The sequence below is a fragment of the Hyperoodon ampullatus genome, assembly GCF_949752795.1.
Source record: "Hyperoodon ampullatus genome assembly, chromosome: X".
NCBI classification, from domain to species: domain Eukaryota; kingdom Metazoa; phylum Chordata; class Mammalia; order Artiodactyla; family Ziphiidae; genus Hyperoodon; species Hyperoodon ampullatus.
The window spans coordinates 65,744,986-65,764,429 of NC_136913.1; the positions used below are offsets into that span (position 1 = coordinate 65,744,986).

The window sequence follows — 19,444 nt, forward strand, 5'->3', positions numbered from 1 at the left end:
AGCATGTTCATTATGGCCTAGAATGTATAAGCCTTCTGATAGGTTTATTTTATTTTTTACCTTATTTTTACCTTATTTTTACCTTCAACTTTGTATTTTGAAATTTTCAAATGTACATAAACAAGGAGAAAAATGATACAATAAAACAATATACCCTTCACCGAAATTCACCAGTTAATAATATTTTGCCACATTGCTTCATCTCTTTCTCCATATACTCTCACACACATAAGTACTTATTTGCTTACTCATTTAGTTTTTGCTGAAGAGAATAAATTTACCTTTAATCTCACTACCTGAATACAACTACTGTTGGTATTTCAGTATACGTCTTTCTGGTCTTTTTTTACTCTGTATTGGTTTTTGTCTTGTTTCATTGTTGTAATTATAGCATGCAGAGAATTTTCTTAATGTTCTAATAGCCAACAGTTTTTTTTTTAAGTTTGGGAACCAGATGTGAGAAAGACAGAGAGAGAAATTGAACAAAGGAATACGACCAAGAAAAAGCAGTTTACAATTATTTAATAAGCATCCGATCATCCCCATTACTTAGGGGCTTGGTAGATGTTAGTATTAGTAATAGCATAAGAAAAATAGTTATCACTTTCTTCTTGTTCTCTCTGGTTTGAGAGCCAAAGAAGGACATGAGATAACATGAGAACAATTACAAAGCTGTTTATCAACAGGGACACACAGATGGAGAGGACAAAGAGTAAAAGAACAAAGTCCAGAGAGATTAATTCATGGAGCAAGTTATTTTTTTTAATTATACAAGTAATATATGGTCACTGTATAAAAAGTAGAAAAAATACAGATAAGCACATAAAAAATTACAAGTACAGTAAGTCTATCTCATCCCCATCATATGAACAAATTTTAAAATGTCTGTCAAAACCAAGTGTGGATGAGTTTGTAGAATATGAACTGTCATACACTATTGGAGGGTTTGTGATCTGGTACAGCTACTTTGGAGAGCAACTGAGAAATATCTACCTAAAGTTGAAGGTGTGCCTATGTTATAATCTAGCTGTTTCACCTCTAGGTATATACCCTAGGGAAATTCTCAAACACGTGCACAGGGCGGCATGTACAAGAATGTCCACAGCAACACTTGATTAGTGAAAAATTGACAACGACATAAATCTCTACCAACAGGAGGATAAATTGCTGAATAAATATCAAAGAAGAAAATTATTTGTATATATGTATTAGGAACACAGTGGTAATCTGTTTAGTACTGTTTGGTCTAACTAATCCAAACTTGTTTTCTAGGAGTTTTTATGCCCATTGGTTTGGTTTTGCAGCCCTGGATGGGATCTGCTGCAATGGCTGCTTCATCTGTTTCAGTAGTACTTTCTTCACTCCTCCTTAAACTGTAAGTATGATGGCTCGCTCACGCTTCTCTTTTATATTCCTTTTATCACCCACAGTCAGTCTTGCTAGGTTTTATTCTTGTATTGATCAATGATAAGCCCAAACTGTTCTTAATAATAAATGTTAACTAGGTAATTATCACCTTATGTAGTATATACAGAGCAACCACAAGCACTGAGTGGGGTAAAATCTAGTACACTGGCTCTCAGAAGTAAGATTTCTGATCATGTGACCTCACACAACTCCTTTTGACCACCTTTATACATTTCAAACCAGGTTAATCTCTTTTCATTTTTGAATGTAACAAGCGGCTAGTTCGCATTTGATTATTTCAAACTAGTATACTTTTGCATCTTTTCAGTTACAGGAAACCAACTTATGAGAATTATGAACTACATGCCCGAGGCCAGATGGGACAGAAAAGTCCTTCAGAAATAAGTGTTCATGTTGGAATAGATGATACCTCAAGAAATTCTCCTAAACTGGGTTTGCTGGACCGGATTGTTAATTACAGCAGAGCCTCCATAAACTCACTGCTGTCTGATAAACGATCACTGAACAGTGTTGGTACCAGTGAACCTGACAAGCACTCACTCCTGGTGGGAGACTGCAGGGAAGATGACGACAGTGCGTTGTAACAGGCCACAGAGAGTGCTGCTAGATGATGTTGTTCTGCACTGACACAGCATTCATGGTCACCTTAGCTTTTTAAAATATTGCAGGGCTTTATGTTGGTCTCATGCTCTTATGTTAGGGAATCTATTTAAATTCCATTTGTCTAATGGCAAAAAATATCTTTTTCAGGGCATCAGCTCGGAACCTAGCTTTATTGAAAATGGATTTCCAGTATTTTTTGTTTTCACTAGCAACAGATAAGGTAGACCAGGGAGGTTTACAAGTCCTACAACTGAAGATTGCTGAATTGCTGCTAAAGTCATAGATAATTTTTATTTGACCAAAAAAAAAAAGTTCAAGAAAAGATCATTGAAAATTTGAAGATTTGAGTGCATAATCTTGAGGAGATTCTCGAGCCCTCCTCCCTGCCAGATTGGGGAGCAACGGCTTTCAAAGCACTGTATAAAGAATCCTGTTTTAGAAGCAAAATAGTAGAAACTGTTTAAAAATAGACAGGCCTATTTATTACAGGCTTTCTTTCCCCCTTCTTCTCCCTGCATCTTTGTCTTTGCCATCGCTTTCTTAGATGCCCCAATGTGTTTTCTTTTATTATGTTCTTTCAAGTGAGCTAAGTGTAGGTGGTTTCTCACTGACAAAAATAACTGACAACTTTTCCAGTAACTTGTTTGTTTCTTTATCTTGTAGCTCAAAAGACCTTCAGGGCCTATATGGTTCCCTGCTTCCCACCTTTCCATTGTTGTAAAAAATATATCAGATTCCTCCTTCAGTGACTCCCTAGCTCTGTGCAAGCTTTCAGTTCACTCCTGCTGGGTTCAGCTGTAAGTTGTTCTTAGTATCGTCTATCAGCCTCAGTTCAGAAACTTAAGATTTTGAGCCACTTCTACAATTGATTTTTTTCCAAAGATTGACACTACCATGTTTAACATGTACTGGTCATATAAAATTACCTGGATTCACTAAATTTGTCCTTTTCTGGAGAGAATGCAAGACATTAGCTGATATTTATAATTTAATAGATTTTAATTGTCTTTTATTGTTTTAGATGATCTCTCAAAATGACTTTAAAATAATGCTATTACACAAAGCTGCTTTTACCAAAAAATACAGTAAATTGTAATACAGAAATGAGAATTTCCCTAGGTTGTGATACCTTTTAGCTAACTCTATATTTTTCTCTAGTTTAAAACATTTGCACTTGCTAGTTAGTGTGGTTGGCATATTCACGGGCTTGTTCTCATCAACGTATAAATTTAGAAATCCCCCTGTGAGTGCCTGGGAGTTAATACACTGGTCAGAGATCTGGTACTTGTATCACTATTTAAATTAACTTGTTAACTGCAAGGTGGATTTCAGATGCAGAATATTTAAGTGAAGAAAACTCATACATAAATTCCTAACATCTATTCCCATTGTCATATGTAAAGCTGCTAGCACAATTCCTAGCACATAGGATTTGTGCTCAGTAAATGTTAGTTCTTATTTCCCCTTGAGGTCAGTGATAAATATCAAAAATCGCTTTTACAGAGCAGAGTCTAAAATCAGGTGGGAGTGGGGGATGGGGTTCTTCCCTCCTTTCCAACTTCCTTTTTCTCTTGTTCTTTCATACACACTCAAAAAAGTTTACAACATAATTCCATGCTGACTTTTCAGATTTGGAAAAGATCTCATTTTTATCTCAGCTATCTTAAAGACAGAGCTGAAACTTGATGAAGGTGCTATTAATCTAGAAAAGCAAACCAATTTTAATGAAATATGAATGAGTTTGTAGGTCTAGGCTCTTTTTAGACCAATGCCTGTGCCATCTTCCATCCTCTCAATTTGAATTTTTTTTTTTTTTTTTTTTTTTTTTTTTTTTGCGGTACGCAGTCCCCTCACTGTTGTGGCCTCTCCCGTTGCGGAGCACAGGCTCCGGACGCGCAGGCTCAGTGGCCATGGCTCACAGGCCCAGCCGCTGGCTCATGGGCCCAGCCGCTCTGCGGCATGTGGGATCTTCCCGGATCCAGGCACGGACCCGTGTCCCCTGCATCAGCAGGCAGACGCTCAACCACTGCGCCACCAGGGAAGCCCTCGATTTGAATTTTAATATTTGTTTTTTATTTTAATTCCAGTGGCCCGTCATACCACAACTTGTTTCTTCTAGAAGAAATAGCTAATACGACAAAGGTATAATATAGACTTTTGAAAAAGAAGCACCTTTCTCTGTCTCTCTCTCTCTCCCTCCCTCCCTTCCTCCCCCTCCCTCTTCCCCTCACTTTCACTCTTCTATCTATCTCTCTGAAGCACTTGAACGTAGCCAGTTACTACTTTTATTATTTATTATTCTGTGTGTGTTAGAGTTGCCAAGGGATCCACATGTCATAGGGCAATGAGAAGAGCAGCCTATATAATCTGGGAAAAATCAAGGATGTAATTTCAGCCCTTAGTACAGGAACAGAAAACATGCTGTTTATAAAGAATCCTGCTTTAAATATCTATAGCCATCTTTGAATTCTCTACCACAAGTCTCTTGCAATTCTGAACTCCCATTAGCTTCATAGAGCAGCTGTAGTCACCGGAGAGAGACATATGGAGGGGATCAAAAACACTGCTTTCAGTTAGTAACTAGCTTTAAGTAATTAGTTACTAGTGAGAACAAATTTTATAAATGTGTGCGTATGCATCTGTGTTTATTCATATCATATATATATATATATATATATATCACCCATATAGAAGGAAAATGGATTTATATTTGAATTTGATATTAGAATATTTGAAGTTCTTTATTTGTTGTTCCTTTGTCACTCTTTTGTATTCACTCAGCAACCATGCCCTCAGTCTGAAGATAGCAAGGATGTTTTGATATCCAGTGCTGGTTCAGACTCAACTAAGGGGCACCTTTTATCTTAAATATCCAAAGATGCCTTTTAAATTTCAATGGTTAAAACATAACTGTTTAGTGTTGTAGTCTAAAGAAGTATGGTTGTCAGTTGTGAAAATAGAAATGTTATTTTTCGTAGTTTAGTATCAACGTTTTAGGTGTTAGATTTGATGCCTTGTGAACAAATAATTTTATATTGTGCTTCAACTTTTGAAAAGTTATTCTTTTATTGGATGTATTCTTTGTTCAAAATGCTTAAATAGCATTGTAGGCAAGAGGTTTCCAGTTTCCAAACATTTAAGTGTGCGTATCTTTTATGTACACAGCTGAAAATCAAGAATGTGTGTTCTTAGAGAATTGTTTCCACTACTTATGGATCTTGCTTTAAAATTATTTTTCTTAATATTTATTTTACTCTATTTTATTATTTTCTTTGGCTGAGGCATCTGGTTACTGGTTGTTTTAATAAGAATAAAAACATTCCTGGAATCACTCCTTTTGGATATTTTTGTTTCTTACTTTTCTCTATTTTAAAAATATTATTTTACCAAATATGAAAAATGCAGATTTGTGCCAAATTATTAGCTATTTTTACACTAACTTTCTGTAGTCCTTCTGAAAGTTTATCTGGTATGAGTAACCAGATAAAGCACAAAAGCATGAATTCTTGTTCTTCAATTAAAAGAGCTTCTCTAATGGCACTGATAGTAAATGCCTTTTGTAGCCAAAACCAGGCGTCTCAAACTTATGCTTTTAGTTAAAGAAGTGTTTTACTAACCATTGTTGAACATTGATTGTTTGATACCCAAAACAGCAGTGGACAATGTTGTGCAATAATCATCTACTATAGTAAAGATATTCAGTAGTTTTGTTTTTCCATAAGCATGTAATTGATCATATATCTGCCAAGGATGTGCCTTCAACTTTATAATTATAGTATTGTAAAAAAAATGATTTTTTGTCAGTGTCTCTTTTGTTAAATCATCCAACTCCTCTACCAGCAGTTCCAAACTACCCTGTGTTTTTAGGTGTTGTGTTCTGTTTTTGTTTTTTTTTTTAATCAAGGGTGGGGAAGGATTGGAGACAGCACCACACATTTACTAAGAGTGGGAGGGAAGAAATCTATTTCCCTTCAGACTTCACCTGCTGGATCTTTTAGTGCGGATGAGAAACAAGGGAATATAATTGTCCTCCTTTCCTTTATAGTCTATAATACGTTCTTTATAGATTGTCTACCCCAAATGAGCTAAATGGAGATAAGAGCTTTTCTTGCCTTTGGGGAGCCATATACAGTGTGTATGAGGATCCCACCCAAAATGCATCCCCATACCAAACACTGCTTCAAGTTAAGGAAAGGGTTTTAAACCCATTTGTAAGGAAAAACGAAGTTTTACTTCCCTCCCAAACTTTGGGATTATTCAGGGTATTGAAATAGGATTCGAAATGGAAATATATGATTAAAATCACTGAGGTATCCATTTAGCTGGCCAGCCTCCCTTTCCTATTGTCACCTTGACTAACCTCTGAGAAGGACGTGCAGTGATGGTGACATCCCAGGTGAGGTTTCAAAACCTTCCAGACAAAAACTAAACAAAAAGCCAGAAACCTTCCAGTTGGGGAAGGCTTTAAAGGCCCTGCTAAGATTCAAATAGAGATGAGAGAGGTGAGGCTGCCTCTTTCACAAATTTCACCTCAGGCCAGCCAGCCCTACTTGCTTAACAGCTTCATTTTCATAGATGTGACCACTAGTTGTGGAAATGAGTTATGAGTAAGGTATGAAAGGCCAGGCTTTTGAGGACAAGGTTTAAGTGAAATTGCTAGTATAAATAGGATCTCATGCAATTTAAGAAATCAGAAAACTTCCATGCAGGCAGTTCTCTCTCTGGAGAAGTTTGAAATAGGCTGAATCGTCTTTGGCATATTGTACCTGTTGTCCTCGAATGGCCCCTAGCTTTTCATGGTCAGCGCCCTTCCCCCAGCCCCCAGGCCTGTCTGTAAACTGAAGTGCTGCCATTACTTCAACATTACTTGCTTCACCCTCACCCAATCAAAACGTCAATTTCTTCATTGCAGTTATTATCACCATGTAATAAAAAAAACAGGTTAATCCATCCTAAAGTACCAGTGACCCTTGGATCTAGCCAGAAGTATTAGCAATTACTTGAAAAGATTATTTTTTAAATCCAAATAACTTTATAACTATTGAAATGAAAAACAACAGGCCATGTGGAAGAGGTTATTTGGTAGATCCCAGGATCAGCCCTCCTAAGCTCTTCCTTCTTGCAGCTTTTTACCTTCCACTGTCGCATCCACCATTTCTTTAAAAGCACCGCATCTCCATAGTGATGGAAAGAGCGTTGATTTTGGAGCCCACCAGACCTATCTGCAAAATTCCAGTTCTGCCACATAGCAGCTGGGTGACTATATTAGTTTCCTATTGCTGCTGTAACAGATTACAACAAACTTTGTATCCTTTTCCTAAATTTAATTTTTATTTTATATTGGAGTATAGCTGGTTTACAGTGTTGTGTTAGTTTCAGGTGTACAGTAAAATGATTCAGTTACACATATACATGTATCCATTCAAGATTCTTTTCCATTGTAAGTTATTACAAAGTATTAAGTGTATTTTCCTGTGCTATATAGTAGGGCCTTGTTGGTTATCTGTTTTATATGTAGTAATGTGTATATGTTAATCTCATATTCCTGATTTATCCCTCCCCTGCCCTTTCCTCTTTGGTAACCATAAATTTTTTTTCTATGTCTGTGAGTCTCTTTCTGTTTTGTAAATAAGTTCATTTGTGTCATTTTTTAGATTCCACATATAAGTGATATCATATGATATTTGTCTTTCTCTGTCTGACTTACTTCACTTAGTATGATAATCTCTAGGTCCATCCATGTTGCTGCAAATTGCATTATTTCATTCTTGTTTATGGCTGACTAGTATTTCATTGTATATGTATATATATATCACATCTTCTTTATCCATTCATCTGTTGATGGACATTTAGGTTGTTTCCATGTCTTGGCTATTGTGAATAGTGCTGCTATGAACATTGGGGTGCATGTATATTTTTGAATTAGAGTTTTCTCCAGATATATGCCCAGGAGTGGGATTGCAGGATCATATGGTAATTCTAGTTTCAGCTTTTTTAAGGAACCTCCATACTGTTCTCCATAGTGGCTGCACCAATTTACATTCCCACCAACAGTGTAGGAAGGAGGGTTCTCTTTTCTCCACACCGAGAGGCCTGGATTTGAATCTCAATCATACATAAGCATTTACTAGCTGAGTGCAAAGTCATGCTACTTGTCTGGGCCTCCTTCCTCTTATGTAAAACTTCACAGAGAATTATGTGACAGGATAGTAAATTGGAAAGTGCTAAGTAATTCCAAGGTGTCTTTTCTGGGCATCAAGCCCGAAGACCCCTCAGACTAGAGCATGCACTGTGGATCACCTCCTCTCTCATCTCCCCTGTACTCAGCTGAATTTTCAAATAATAGCACTGTCAAGAAACTTCCAAGAGTAGAAATAAAAACATCCACTCTTCCCAATTTCACAGAGAAAGCATAGAATATTAACAAAATAATAGTAATAACAAACTATGAACACTAAATTTGTGGCAAACTTTCAACCAAGACTGTTAAAGAGCCTTTTTGCAGATGATGTGGAGTGTTATTTGAAGGAGTGTCATACTCTCAGGTTCTGTGTGAGTCATGAAACCGTGTTTTTTAAAAACCCTCACCAGGACTTTCTCCACATGTTACAGGGAAAGATCCTTTAGTCCCTACCCCCTTATACAAGCTTAGGAATGTCTCTGAAGGACATGGTGGTGAAACACAATGTGGTCATCAGCCTTGGAAAAGAACCTCAAGGGTCCTCCTGAGGCATGATAACCCTTGTAAATGTGAGAAGATTTGTCTTCTGTTCTCGGAGTTACACGTATCTCCTGCTGGGAAATGTCTTGATTTGGGTGCTGACGTATTTGCACTGAGACTCAGGTCCCCAAGTTGCACTCTGTATTAGGTGGGCCCCCACAAGACAGTGACATCCGAGACTGCTGTTCCCTGCTGGGCCAGTCCTGCCTTTCAGGGTCCAGGAGTCATTGGGGGGAAATTTTACATTATGAAGCAGGTGGCTTCAGGTGCTTGCATGTGTGTCACTCTCTGCTTAGCCTGGGAGACCTTGGCAGGGTTGTGAGCTGATTGTTTCTGCAGTGATACACAGGGTAAGTAGAGATTGACTTGATAACTGAGGGTTGGGGCTGGTTCCATTTTCCTCAGCAGTTGTTTGGTGCAGGGGTAAACTGAGGAAGAGGCCATGGAAATTTTTTGACATAGAGGCCAAACTCAGATAAGCAGGCAATGACAGTTGTTCACAGAGTGTGGTCCCTGGACCGGTAACATCAACACCACCCGGGAACTTGGGAAAAATTCAAATTCTTGGGCCCCTCTCCAGACCAAATGAATCTAAAACTCTGGTGGTGGGGCCCAGCAATCTACGTTTTGAAATGCCTTTCAGGTGATTCAGACTCATGTTCAAACTTGAGAACTACTGGATTAAGGGCTTCTCATCTCTGGCTGCACACCTGAGGCATTTGTTTAAAATACAGATTCTGGAGTGGGGCCCAGGAAATCCCTGTTTTTAATCCCTATGTGATACTGTTGCTCAGGCAGGATTAAGAACCACAAGTGCATTCTATCCTTAGGAACAAGTTTCTCAGACTGTGCTGAGTTTTTGTCATGGGCCTTCCAGTCCACTGTCTGGACTACAGGTTGTAGTTTTAGGATTAGATGGCATTTTCTGGCTCAGAGCCTGTCTCTGTGACGTAATCAAGGCCTAGGCAGAGAGTGATGCCTGTGTTTCTTGGTAGGGAAGCTAGAGTGTCTCTGCCTATTGGTCCCCTCTCTCCTCCCTTAAAGGTCTAGAAGAAGCAGTTTGCCCTATGGAGTTCCTGTATAGAGGCCCGGAAGGAGAGGCTCTGCAGAAAATAGTGACCCAGGACAGTGGTTGCCAAAATACAGCTTCTGTAGTCTTGCATTTCAAACTAGACATCTCTAGGCCCTTCAATTCTTTCGTCATCTCCCCATTACTCCCAGCTCCCCTAGTCACATACTCTTATGACCTCAGATCAGGCACTTCTTTTGCTTTTATTTCTCCATTTTAGAAAGTGGGACTAATACCTGTCATCATCCAAAGTGTGAAGGGGGCAGGCAGGGCTGAGAGAAGGACCAATGAGCTAAACTACCCACATTTGACAATGTATTCAATGCACAAGACAATGAAACCACCTCCATTACACAGTGAAATTTTTGTGGGGAAAAGTCTGTATTCATCGTACTTATTTTAAAACTGGTTTAAAAGTAGTTTGAAAGTTTTCAGAGGCAAAAATTATTTCATTCATGTAAATATTGAATCCTGGAGCAGCAGTGAGATAATATGAACTTCTGTTTGCAGTTAAGTCAGTCCATTATTTTACATCTTCTCTTGGCTTCCTGTCATAATAGGGGTATATAGAAGAAGGGTAATGTTTACATACATGTGGGGGAAAGTATGTTGGACACGGGCAAATATGGTTACATTAATTGAGGGTCTATGTGCTAAACATTTTACTTATATCACTGTATTTAATCCTTTCAATAATCTTGTGAGATTCTTACTGCCTTTTACAGAAAAGACTGAGCTTATATGATCTAACTTCCCAAAGGAGACACAATGTCAGGCAGGATTTAAACTCAGGTATGTCTGATTTGAGGGAGCTTTTGTTCTTTTACAATCACCAGACTTGCTGTCATTTACCTAAGCTTCACAGTAATGCTGTTGTTTAAGAAGCCAACCAGGCTGCAGTGACCTCTTACTGATAGGTTTAGATGCAGGGGAGGTATACGATTTGTTCCAGATGATTCACTGAGCTAAGACTAAAATCTAAGTTTTCTGACCGTCTGCCAAACTGGAAAGTGCATCTTATGTCCGAAAGATAATCAGTCCCTTCTTGCTACCACAATGCCAACACTGACCAAGAAATCAAGAAAGGACCTAGGATGTCCCTGTTACTCTCTGGGTTCTGAAATTGGGTCCTGACATTTCAGATTGACAAAAGAAGGCCCTTGGAGATTCGCCCAAAAGTCAAGCATGATATGGGGGTCACATTATCAGATATATATCACATATAACCAGAGTTGGGAGGTCAGCCTTCCTTTGGGCTATACTTTGGTCCAGACTTTTTAAAGCTTCAGCTCTGGATTTCAAAATATTATATGTATATATATACATATATATATACATATATATACATATATATACATATATGTATATATACATGTATATATATACATATGTATATACATATATAGATACACACACACACACACAAAGTGAAGGGGGGAGAAAGGAGCAATCATAAATATAATTATTTTATTTATTGAAAAAACATTTGTATGGCTCTTACTCTGTGCCAGGTGCTGGTACTTGCCATATATTAACTCATTTAATCTTTAACAACTTTATGCTGAAGGTACAATTATTATCCTAATTTTACAGGTGAAGAAATTGAGACTCTGAGAAATAAATATTTTCCCAAGTCTAGAAAGTCAGGCATCAGAGTCAGGTGTTAAACCTTGGCAGTCTGATTCCACACTTTATACTCTCAGTCACTATACTGTGCTGCCTCTCAAGGCTACAAACAGAATTCTAAAACCATAGACTCAGAGTTGGAAAGGCCATTAAAGGATTTTCAGTCCAACCTTCCAACCAATACAGGAATCCCCTCTCTGCACTCCTTGCCCTGCTTGAACATTTTCAGTGTCTGGAGCTTAATATCTCAAAGGTCCAATGGACCATCTCTGACTGTTGAGAAGTTTATCTTTAAAGTGAGCTGAGGAAGAAGATCAACTCACTGAAAGTTGGCTGAGCCCATAGTACATTTAAACCACTCTATTTTGTATATACAAAGATAAAGAAGATATGGTCCCTGTCCCTTAGAGGGACAAACATGCATACAATGGCAGAATGTGGTACATGTTATACCACATGCTATTATATATATATATATATATATATATATATATATATATATATATATATATATATATAGAATAGAATACAAATAAAATAAATATAAAGATGAGCTGCAGGAGTACGGAAGAAGGTGAAACCAATTCCAAGGATGGGAGTTAGGGAAGGCATCATAGAGTTGGTAAGAACTAAGCTCTGTCTTGAGTCTTGGGTAAGATTTCAACAAGCCCAGCTGAGGCAGAAGGGCAGGAGAGAAACATCAAATAAGCACAGAAGTACTTTCTTATGGCTGCTGTTCGGATAGCTGACAACAGTCATGTGATGCTTTGAGTCTGCCTACTTCCTGTTCCCTCAGCTGTTTAGCTTCTCATTTAGTGTTTAAGAGCTTGGGCACTGGGTTTGGATCCTAGTTCTGTCACTCACTACCAGGGCCACATTATGACTTTCATGGGCCCTAGGTACCTTTACCTTGTGGGCCCCTTCCATTAAAGAAAACACCTCCAGAAAATTAGACTTTCCAACTGTTGGTATAAAGACAAATAATATTATATATGAAAACATTTCCTTCAACCTGAAAGTTCATTTTTTTCATCTGATTTTAAAAAGACAATAAAACACTTTTGTGGACCCCTGAATGTATTTTGGGCCCTAGACACTATATCTACTTGGCCTAATTGATAAGTCAGCCCTGTTCATTATAATCTTGGGATACATACCTAAATTCTCAGAGACTCAGATTCCTCATCCACAAAATGGGAATAATGATATAACACCTATATCACAGGTTTGTGATAAGGATTAAGTGACATCTTGCATGACAAAAATTAGCACACAATAAATGGCACTAATAACTATTAGCTATACATATGTAGGGTGACCATATAATTTATCTTTCAAACCTGAGTACTTTTTTTTTTGGCTGCGCTAGGTCTTTATTGCTGCGTGCGGGCTTTCTCTAGTTGCGGCGAGCGGGGGCTACTCTTCATTGCAGTTCCCGGGCTTCTAATTGCGGTGGCTTCTCTTGTTGTGGAGCACGGGCTCTAGGGCGCGCAGGCTCAGTAACTGTGGCACACGGGCTTAGTTGCTCCACAGCATGTGGGATCTTCCCGGACCAGGGATCGAAGCCGTGTCCCCTGCATTGGCAGGCGGATTCTTAACCACTGCGCCAGCAGGGAAGTCCCCCAGAATACTTTTGAGAGTGGAAGGGGGTAATAATTGGATGGGATGACAACAATAGGCATAAACTGAGACATAATGGTCACCATATATATACATACATACATACACATATATATATATATATATGAATGACCTGCTTTTCTGATCCTTCACCGTGATAGTCACCCTCCTGTAGATACTCATCACATTTTGTCAATGGCTCATTTAAAATATGGTGAACAGGGACTTCCCTGGTGGTGCAGAATCCGCCTGCCAACGCAGGGGACATGGGTTCGATCCCTGGTCCGGGAAGATCCCACATGCCGCAGAGCAGCTAAGCCCATGCGCCACAACTACTGAGACTGCACTCTACAGCCTTCAAGCCACAGCTACTGAGTCTGTGTGCCACAACTACTGAAGCCCATGCACCTAGAGCCTGTGCTCCGCAATACGAGAAGCCACCGCAATGAGAAGCCCATGCACCTCAACCAAAAGTAGCCCCCGCTCGCTGCAACTAGAGAAAGCCTGCACACAGCAAGACCCAACGCAGCCAAAAATAAAATAAATTAATTTAAAAAAATATGGTGAACAGGAAAGTGCTAGGTATGGTTTGACCAGGGGGAAAATATTTCATTCATTTAATCCAAGATTGTATTAACTGCTTGAGCAGCTCTGTAACATGGTTGGTCTGTTGAACAAAATCTTTAGCTTGTTATAATTTCTTAAAGATTACCAGTAGCAATTTTTTTCAAAATTATGTCTATAAAGTCTTTAAATATCTTAGAATGTCACTGATCTGGGCTTGGAAACTTCCAACTCCTATAACATTTTGTTTATTCCTATATTGAGTGTTTACGTCTGTGTAGTATAACTTACTTGTGTATGTGAATCCACCTCTCTGTAAATTATTGCTCAAGGGCAGGGACCATGACCTATACATCTTGTCTTGAGCATCACCTTGCATAGTAGCTGAAACAAAGTAGGTACTCAACAAATGTATAGGAAATGCATTAACACATGAATGCATGAATTTAAAACAGCTATACATTCTTTTATGAATACCTCAACTATCTTGGCTTTCAGCTCCCTCTTAGTCATATTTATTCTATCCTCTCCAACTTGAAAATGTTGATTGCTGTTGTTTTGACTTGGAAGCTATAAATAAAATATAATTCAGTAGTCTGGGTTTCTCTTTGTTATGTATGTTATATTCAGGGTGACCAGATGTTGCATCCTGTACAGCTCAATTAATGCCTGTTATGTTTAATTCCACTTTCACTCTCAAAAGTGTCCTGATTCACTTGATAAATTATGTGTAGTCATCTTTCTTATGTCATCTTCCTTCTTCTTTCTGTTCAGAACATAACCTAAGAATCCCTCAGGTTGTCCTGTTGTCCCCAGTATGTCTTATCTTATAGGCATGTGTCATTTTTACATTTATCCTAGCTAGGTACTGTCTGCTACAGCTTCTCTTCACTTCTAGAAAAGCCAAAAGGAAGAAGTTTAAATTGCAGAGAATAAGGCTGGAAGATCAGGACTACAAGGAACCACTAAACAAATACTTCTATAAACTACTGAGAGGGTTGTGGACTCTCCTTCCCTGGACCTTAACAGATCAGCTCCGCATTCGTCTGTTGCGTATTATGCATGCAGAGGCCTGCTTGATGGCCTTTGGAAGTCCTTCCCAGCTCTGAGATTCTCTAACTACTTTTTAAAGCTAGATTAGCAGTAAAGGTCAGTGACCTATATCTGGGGCTAGAATCAGCATATGATCCCTGGATGGATTAAGGCACAGGGCAAGAAAATCTCTGTTAGGAAAGGAGCAGATGGGTGGCAGTCTAGACACCTCTTAGTGGAATTTCTGGGTCCGTCTTTCTCAAGCTGGGTTCCCAGCCTCATCCACAGAAGTCAAGGGCAGTAGTAGCCTGGGCCCTATGCTGCCTGAGTCATGTTTCTACTCCTCACTTTCCCACTTAGGAGCAGCTGGCTTAGCTTCTGGGATGGGAGAGGCCAGGATGCCCAAAACCCCATCTGCTCTGAAAGCTCCCTAATGACTGGGAACTAAGTAAACAGCAGTTTTCTGAATCAGCCTCTTGCATAACTTTGTTATTTAAGGTCAAACTTTTCCAGTATTGGTGAGTTACAGTTCCCCTCCCCAACCCCCATGCTACCCCCACTTTCATTTCCAGCTACACCCAGCGCTGGTTCCCGTTGCCCAAGTAAAATAATGCCTTGGTGAACTACAGGGTAGCTTTCAGTCCCCTCTTGGGTTTTGCTGAAATGGCCCAGGAATTCAGAAATGGTTCTCGCCCCCCTGCAAGGTTAAGGGAATATTACTCAGCCATAAAAAGAAATGAAATTGAGCTATTTGTAATGAGGTGGATGGACCTAGAGTCTGTCATACAGAGTGAAGTAAGTCAGAAAGAGGAAGACAAATACTGTATGCTGACACATATATATGGAATTTAAGAAAAAAAATGTCATGAAGAACATAGGGGTAAGACAGGAATAAAGACACAGACCTACTAGAGAATGGACTTGAAGATATGGGGAGGGGAAGGGTAAGCTGTGACAAAGTGAGAGAGAGGCATGGACATATATACACTACCAAACGTAAGGTAGATAGCTAGTGGGAAGCAGCCGCATAGCACAGGGAGATCAGCTCGGTGCTTTGTGACCGCCTGGAGGGGTGGGATAGGGAGGGTGGGAGGGAGACGCAAAAGGGAGGGGATATGGGAACATATGTATATGTATAACTGATTAAATTTGTTATAAAGCAGAAAAAAAAATGATCTCTGCAGCCCCCTCAGCAACACAGAACCTTTCTTCCTCTGCCCCCCTCCATTGGGTTCCATGGCCCCTCATTTCAATTCTGCTTCCCATGAGGAGGAACTCCAGCCGGTGGGTAACATATCAAGAGGCTGTGGGCTGACCAGGAGCCTGGTGGCTCAGTGCTCAGCAACAAGCTTTTGGCCTGAGTTACAGTGGATATTAGGCCATTGATTGAACTCTAGCTTACAGATGAGGAAACTGAGACTGAAAGAAGTGTATAACTTGAGCATAGCTGGTAAGTGACAGAGCTGGAACTTGAAGCCAGGTTTTGCAGATTTCAAAGCTGAGCCTACTTCTCTGGTCAGGTCAGCCTAAGAGCTTCCCACCTCTTTTCCTTACTTCCCAGGAATGGGATGGGTTGAGAAGATCAGGTGCTCCCTGTAAGATTTTTTAATGGTTTCAGAGAATGCAAAGGCTTCAGGCTTCTTAGGGTCCAGGCAACATGCAATCAATTAGCAATCCCTCCTGCTGAGAGATGCAATGGAAATCAACTTGCATTAAGCCTGTGTAAACTGTTAAAATTAGGTCTTCTTGTGGTACAGACTTGGCAGGAGTCAAAACACAAATCCAACTTCAATAGCTTTTTCTTAAAGAGAATCTTTTCTGCAGATTTTCTTAAAGGGGCAGTACATGGGTTTACACAGCATGTCAAACAGTGAGGCTTGATAAAATCCCTCTTCTCTTGTCCATCTCCACAGCCACAGTTCAAATCTCTGTCTCTTTCTGCCTCCCCCTTCACACTCTTTCTTTCTCAATCTGTGTTGCTCTCTCCACTTCTTCCTTTTCAACACACATAAAAACTTGTTCTCTTTGCCTTCAGGATTCTGGGACGTGTAATGCCCTGGGGCGTCTAATCTGTCTCTTGCTCTGGATGTTTTTCACCCGCAGGGAGAATCCCCACCCTTAATGCTAGTGAATTCTGAATTCTGGTCTCCTTCTTGTTATAGCTGCGTGATGCAAAAATGATCATTAGATTATGCAAATCCTGAAAAACTGATGATATTATCAATGAACATGATGTTCTTAATATTTCAGAACAAATTTAAAACACTTAGGCTTGTCTTTTATGGTCTTCTTGTATCTGAGATATCAAAAAAGTCTAAATTCCTGCTTATCAAGAATTGACACTTATTGAACACCTGTGACATGCCAGGCCCTGTGCTAGGCAATTTCATCCATGTTATCGTATGTAAACTTAGCCATGTGTGGTGTGGATTTTTAACTCTCACTTTATAAATTTTCCAAAACTAAGGTTCTCAGGGGTTAAGTCCAATGTTACACAGAGCAAAGGTTGAAATCTGATTCTGAAACCCATATCCTTTCCACTGTATCAAATTACCTCTTATAGCTGAAGTGAGATATAAACAATAATAACAGTTACTTTATGCCTAAAAATATTTGAGGCCGCTTCTTAATACTACTCTGTAATTATTAAGCATAATTTTGCCATTGAATTAAAAACAATTTAATGATAGCCAGGTTTGGTGTTCTCTACACCATAAACTATAAAGTTAAAAGCTAGTACAATTTTTATTATAAATGTTTGACCAATCTACAGATATACTGTCTTTTTAATGCCCCCGCAAAAAATCCTTAAGCCTTCCCTTTTGGAAAGTTTGCTAAACCTTTTGGTCAATGTAGATTTTGCTGAGAATATGATGGGATCAACATTAAATATATGAGTCATGTGGCAATGATATTGTTAAGAGAGGATTATCCCTTTTACTGTTTTTTTTTAAATTAATTAATTAATTAATTAATTTTTGGCTATGTGCGGTCTTCGTTGCTGTGTATGGGCTTTCTCTAGTTGCGGGGCGGGGCACTCTTTGTTGCAGTGCACGGGCTTCTCACTGTGGTGGCTTCTCTTGTTGGAGCACGGGCTCTAGGCACATGGGCTTCAGTAGTTGTGGCATGTGGGCTCAGTAGTTGTGGTTCGCAGGCTCTAGAGCACAGGGTCAGTAGTTGTGGCGCACAGGGTCAGTAGTCGTGGCACACAGGGTCAGTCGCTCTGCGGCATGTGAGATCTTCCCGGACCAGGATCGAACCCATGTCCCCTGCATTGGCAGGCGGATTCTTAACCACTGCTCCACCAGGGAAGTCCCTCTTTTACTGTTCTTATCCTAAAGAAATCCCTGTGTAACTGTTTGTGGGATAGCCATCCAACTAGCAAAATAACCTCCTTTCTAGTGGGATTTTCATTGTCCTTTCTGCCAGCTGTGGGACTAGAACCTACATGGACAACCTGGTGGAAGATAAAAGCAACTTGAAATCAGGAAACTTGGGTTCTTCTTACGGCTTTTCTTTTGACAAGTCACTTCACCTCTCTAAACATATTATTTTTTAAGGATTTATACTGAGTCATGAGAGAGATGGGCTAGTCTTTCGCACAAATGGTTTGGCAAGTTAATTCAGTGTATGTGAAATTCTTTCATATCGCTTGTCTTTCTTAGTCAAAAAGGCTGAGTTTAAAAGTGAATTAACATTTATCTCTGAGAAATGAAAACATATGCCCACACAAAAACTTGTACATGAATATTCTTAGAAACTTTATTCATAATAGTCAAAAAGTGGAAACAATCCAGGTGTCCATCAACTGATGAATGGATGAACCAACTCTGGAATACTGTGGAATACATACCATGGAATACTACTCAAATAAAAAGGAACAAACTAATAATATACACAATGATCTGGATGAATCTTTAGGGAATTATGCGGAGTGAAAAAAACCAACTTAAAAGGTCATATACTATATGTTTCCAACTATATAAGGTTCTTGAAGTGACAAGCTTAAAGAGGCAGAGAACAGATTAGCAGTTATTTGTGGTAGTAGAATTGTTCTGTATCTTTTTTTTTTTTTTTTTTTTTTTTTTTTTTTTTTTTTTTTTTTTTTGCGGTAGGCGGGCCTCTCACTGTCGTGGCCTCTCCCCCTGCGGAGCACAGGCCCCGGAGCACAGGCTCAGCGGCCATGGCTCACGGGCCCAGCCGCTCCTGCAGCATGTGGGATCTTCCCAGACCGGGGCACGAACCCGCGTCCCCTGCATCGGCAGGCGGACTCTCAACCACTGCGCCACCAGGGAAGCCCCACAGAATTGTTCTGTATCTTGACTGCAGTAGTGGATATACAAACATACATAGGTGATAAAATTTTATAGAGCTAAATATACCACACATAAGTACAAGTAAAACTGGGGAAATCTGAACAAGTTTGGTGGATTGTATCAATGTCAATACCCTGGTTGTAATGCTGTACCATAGTTTTGCAAGAGGTTACCACTGGGGGAAACTGGGCAAAATGTATAAGACATCTCTCTGTATATTTCCTACAACTGCATGTGAATCTACATTTATCTCAAAATAGAAAGTTTACTTTAAAAACAAAGTAAGTAAATAAGGTTTCCTTCTGTCCATTAAAATGCCCTAACCTGAAATGAAGTGTTGAGGCTTAAGAGAAAGAAATTCCAAAGGGTTTAGAATCTTCTGGGTGCTAATTTTAGGCACAGTCTTGTCTGTGCAAATACAGCAGCAGCTGCCTTGAAAAGTCTTTGTTGAGCAGTTTTCTGAAT

At 39.3% G+C, this 19,444-nt stretch overlaps 1 protein-coding gene across 1 annotated transcript in view; it reads left to right on the forward strand.

The window, feature by feature from the left end:
- Positions 1–2,012, forward strand: part of ATP7A (ATPase copper transporting alpha) — a gene marked incomplete at its 3' end in the record, with an annotated part of 149,862 nt that extends 147,850 nt beyond the window's left edge. Inside the window, exons 22-23 of the mRNA XM_079726904.1 lie at positions 1,273–1,375; positions 1,736–2,012. Of these exons, the coding sequence (XP_079583030.1) occupies positions 1,273–1,375; positions 1,736–2,012 (380 nt within the window). The remainder of the gene's footprint in view (positions 1–1,272; positions 1,376–1,735) is intronic.
- Between the last annotated feature and the right edge of the window lie 17,432 nt (positions 2,013–19,444).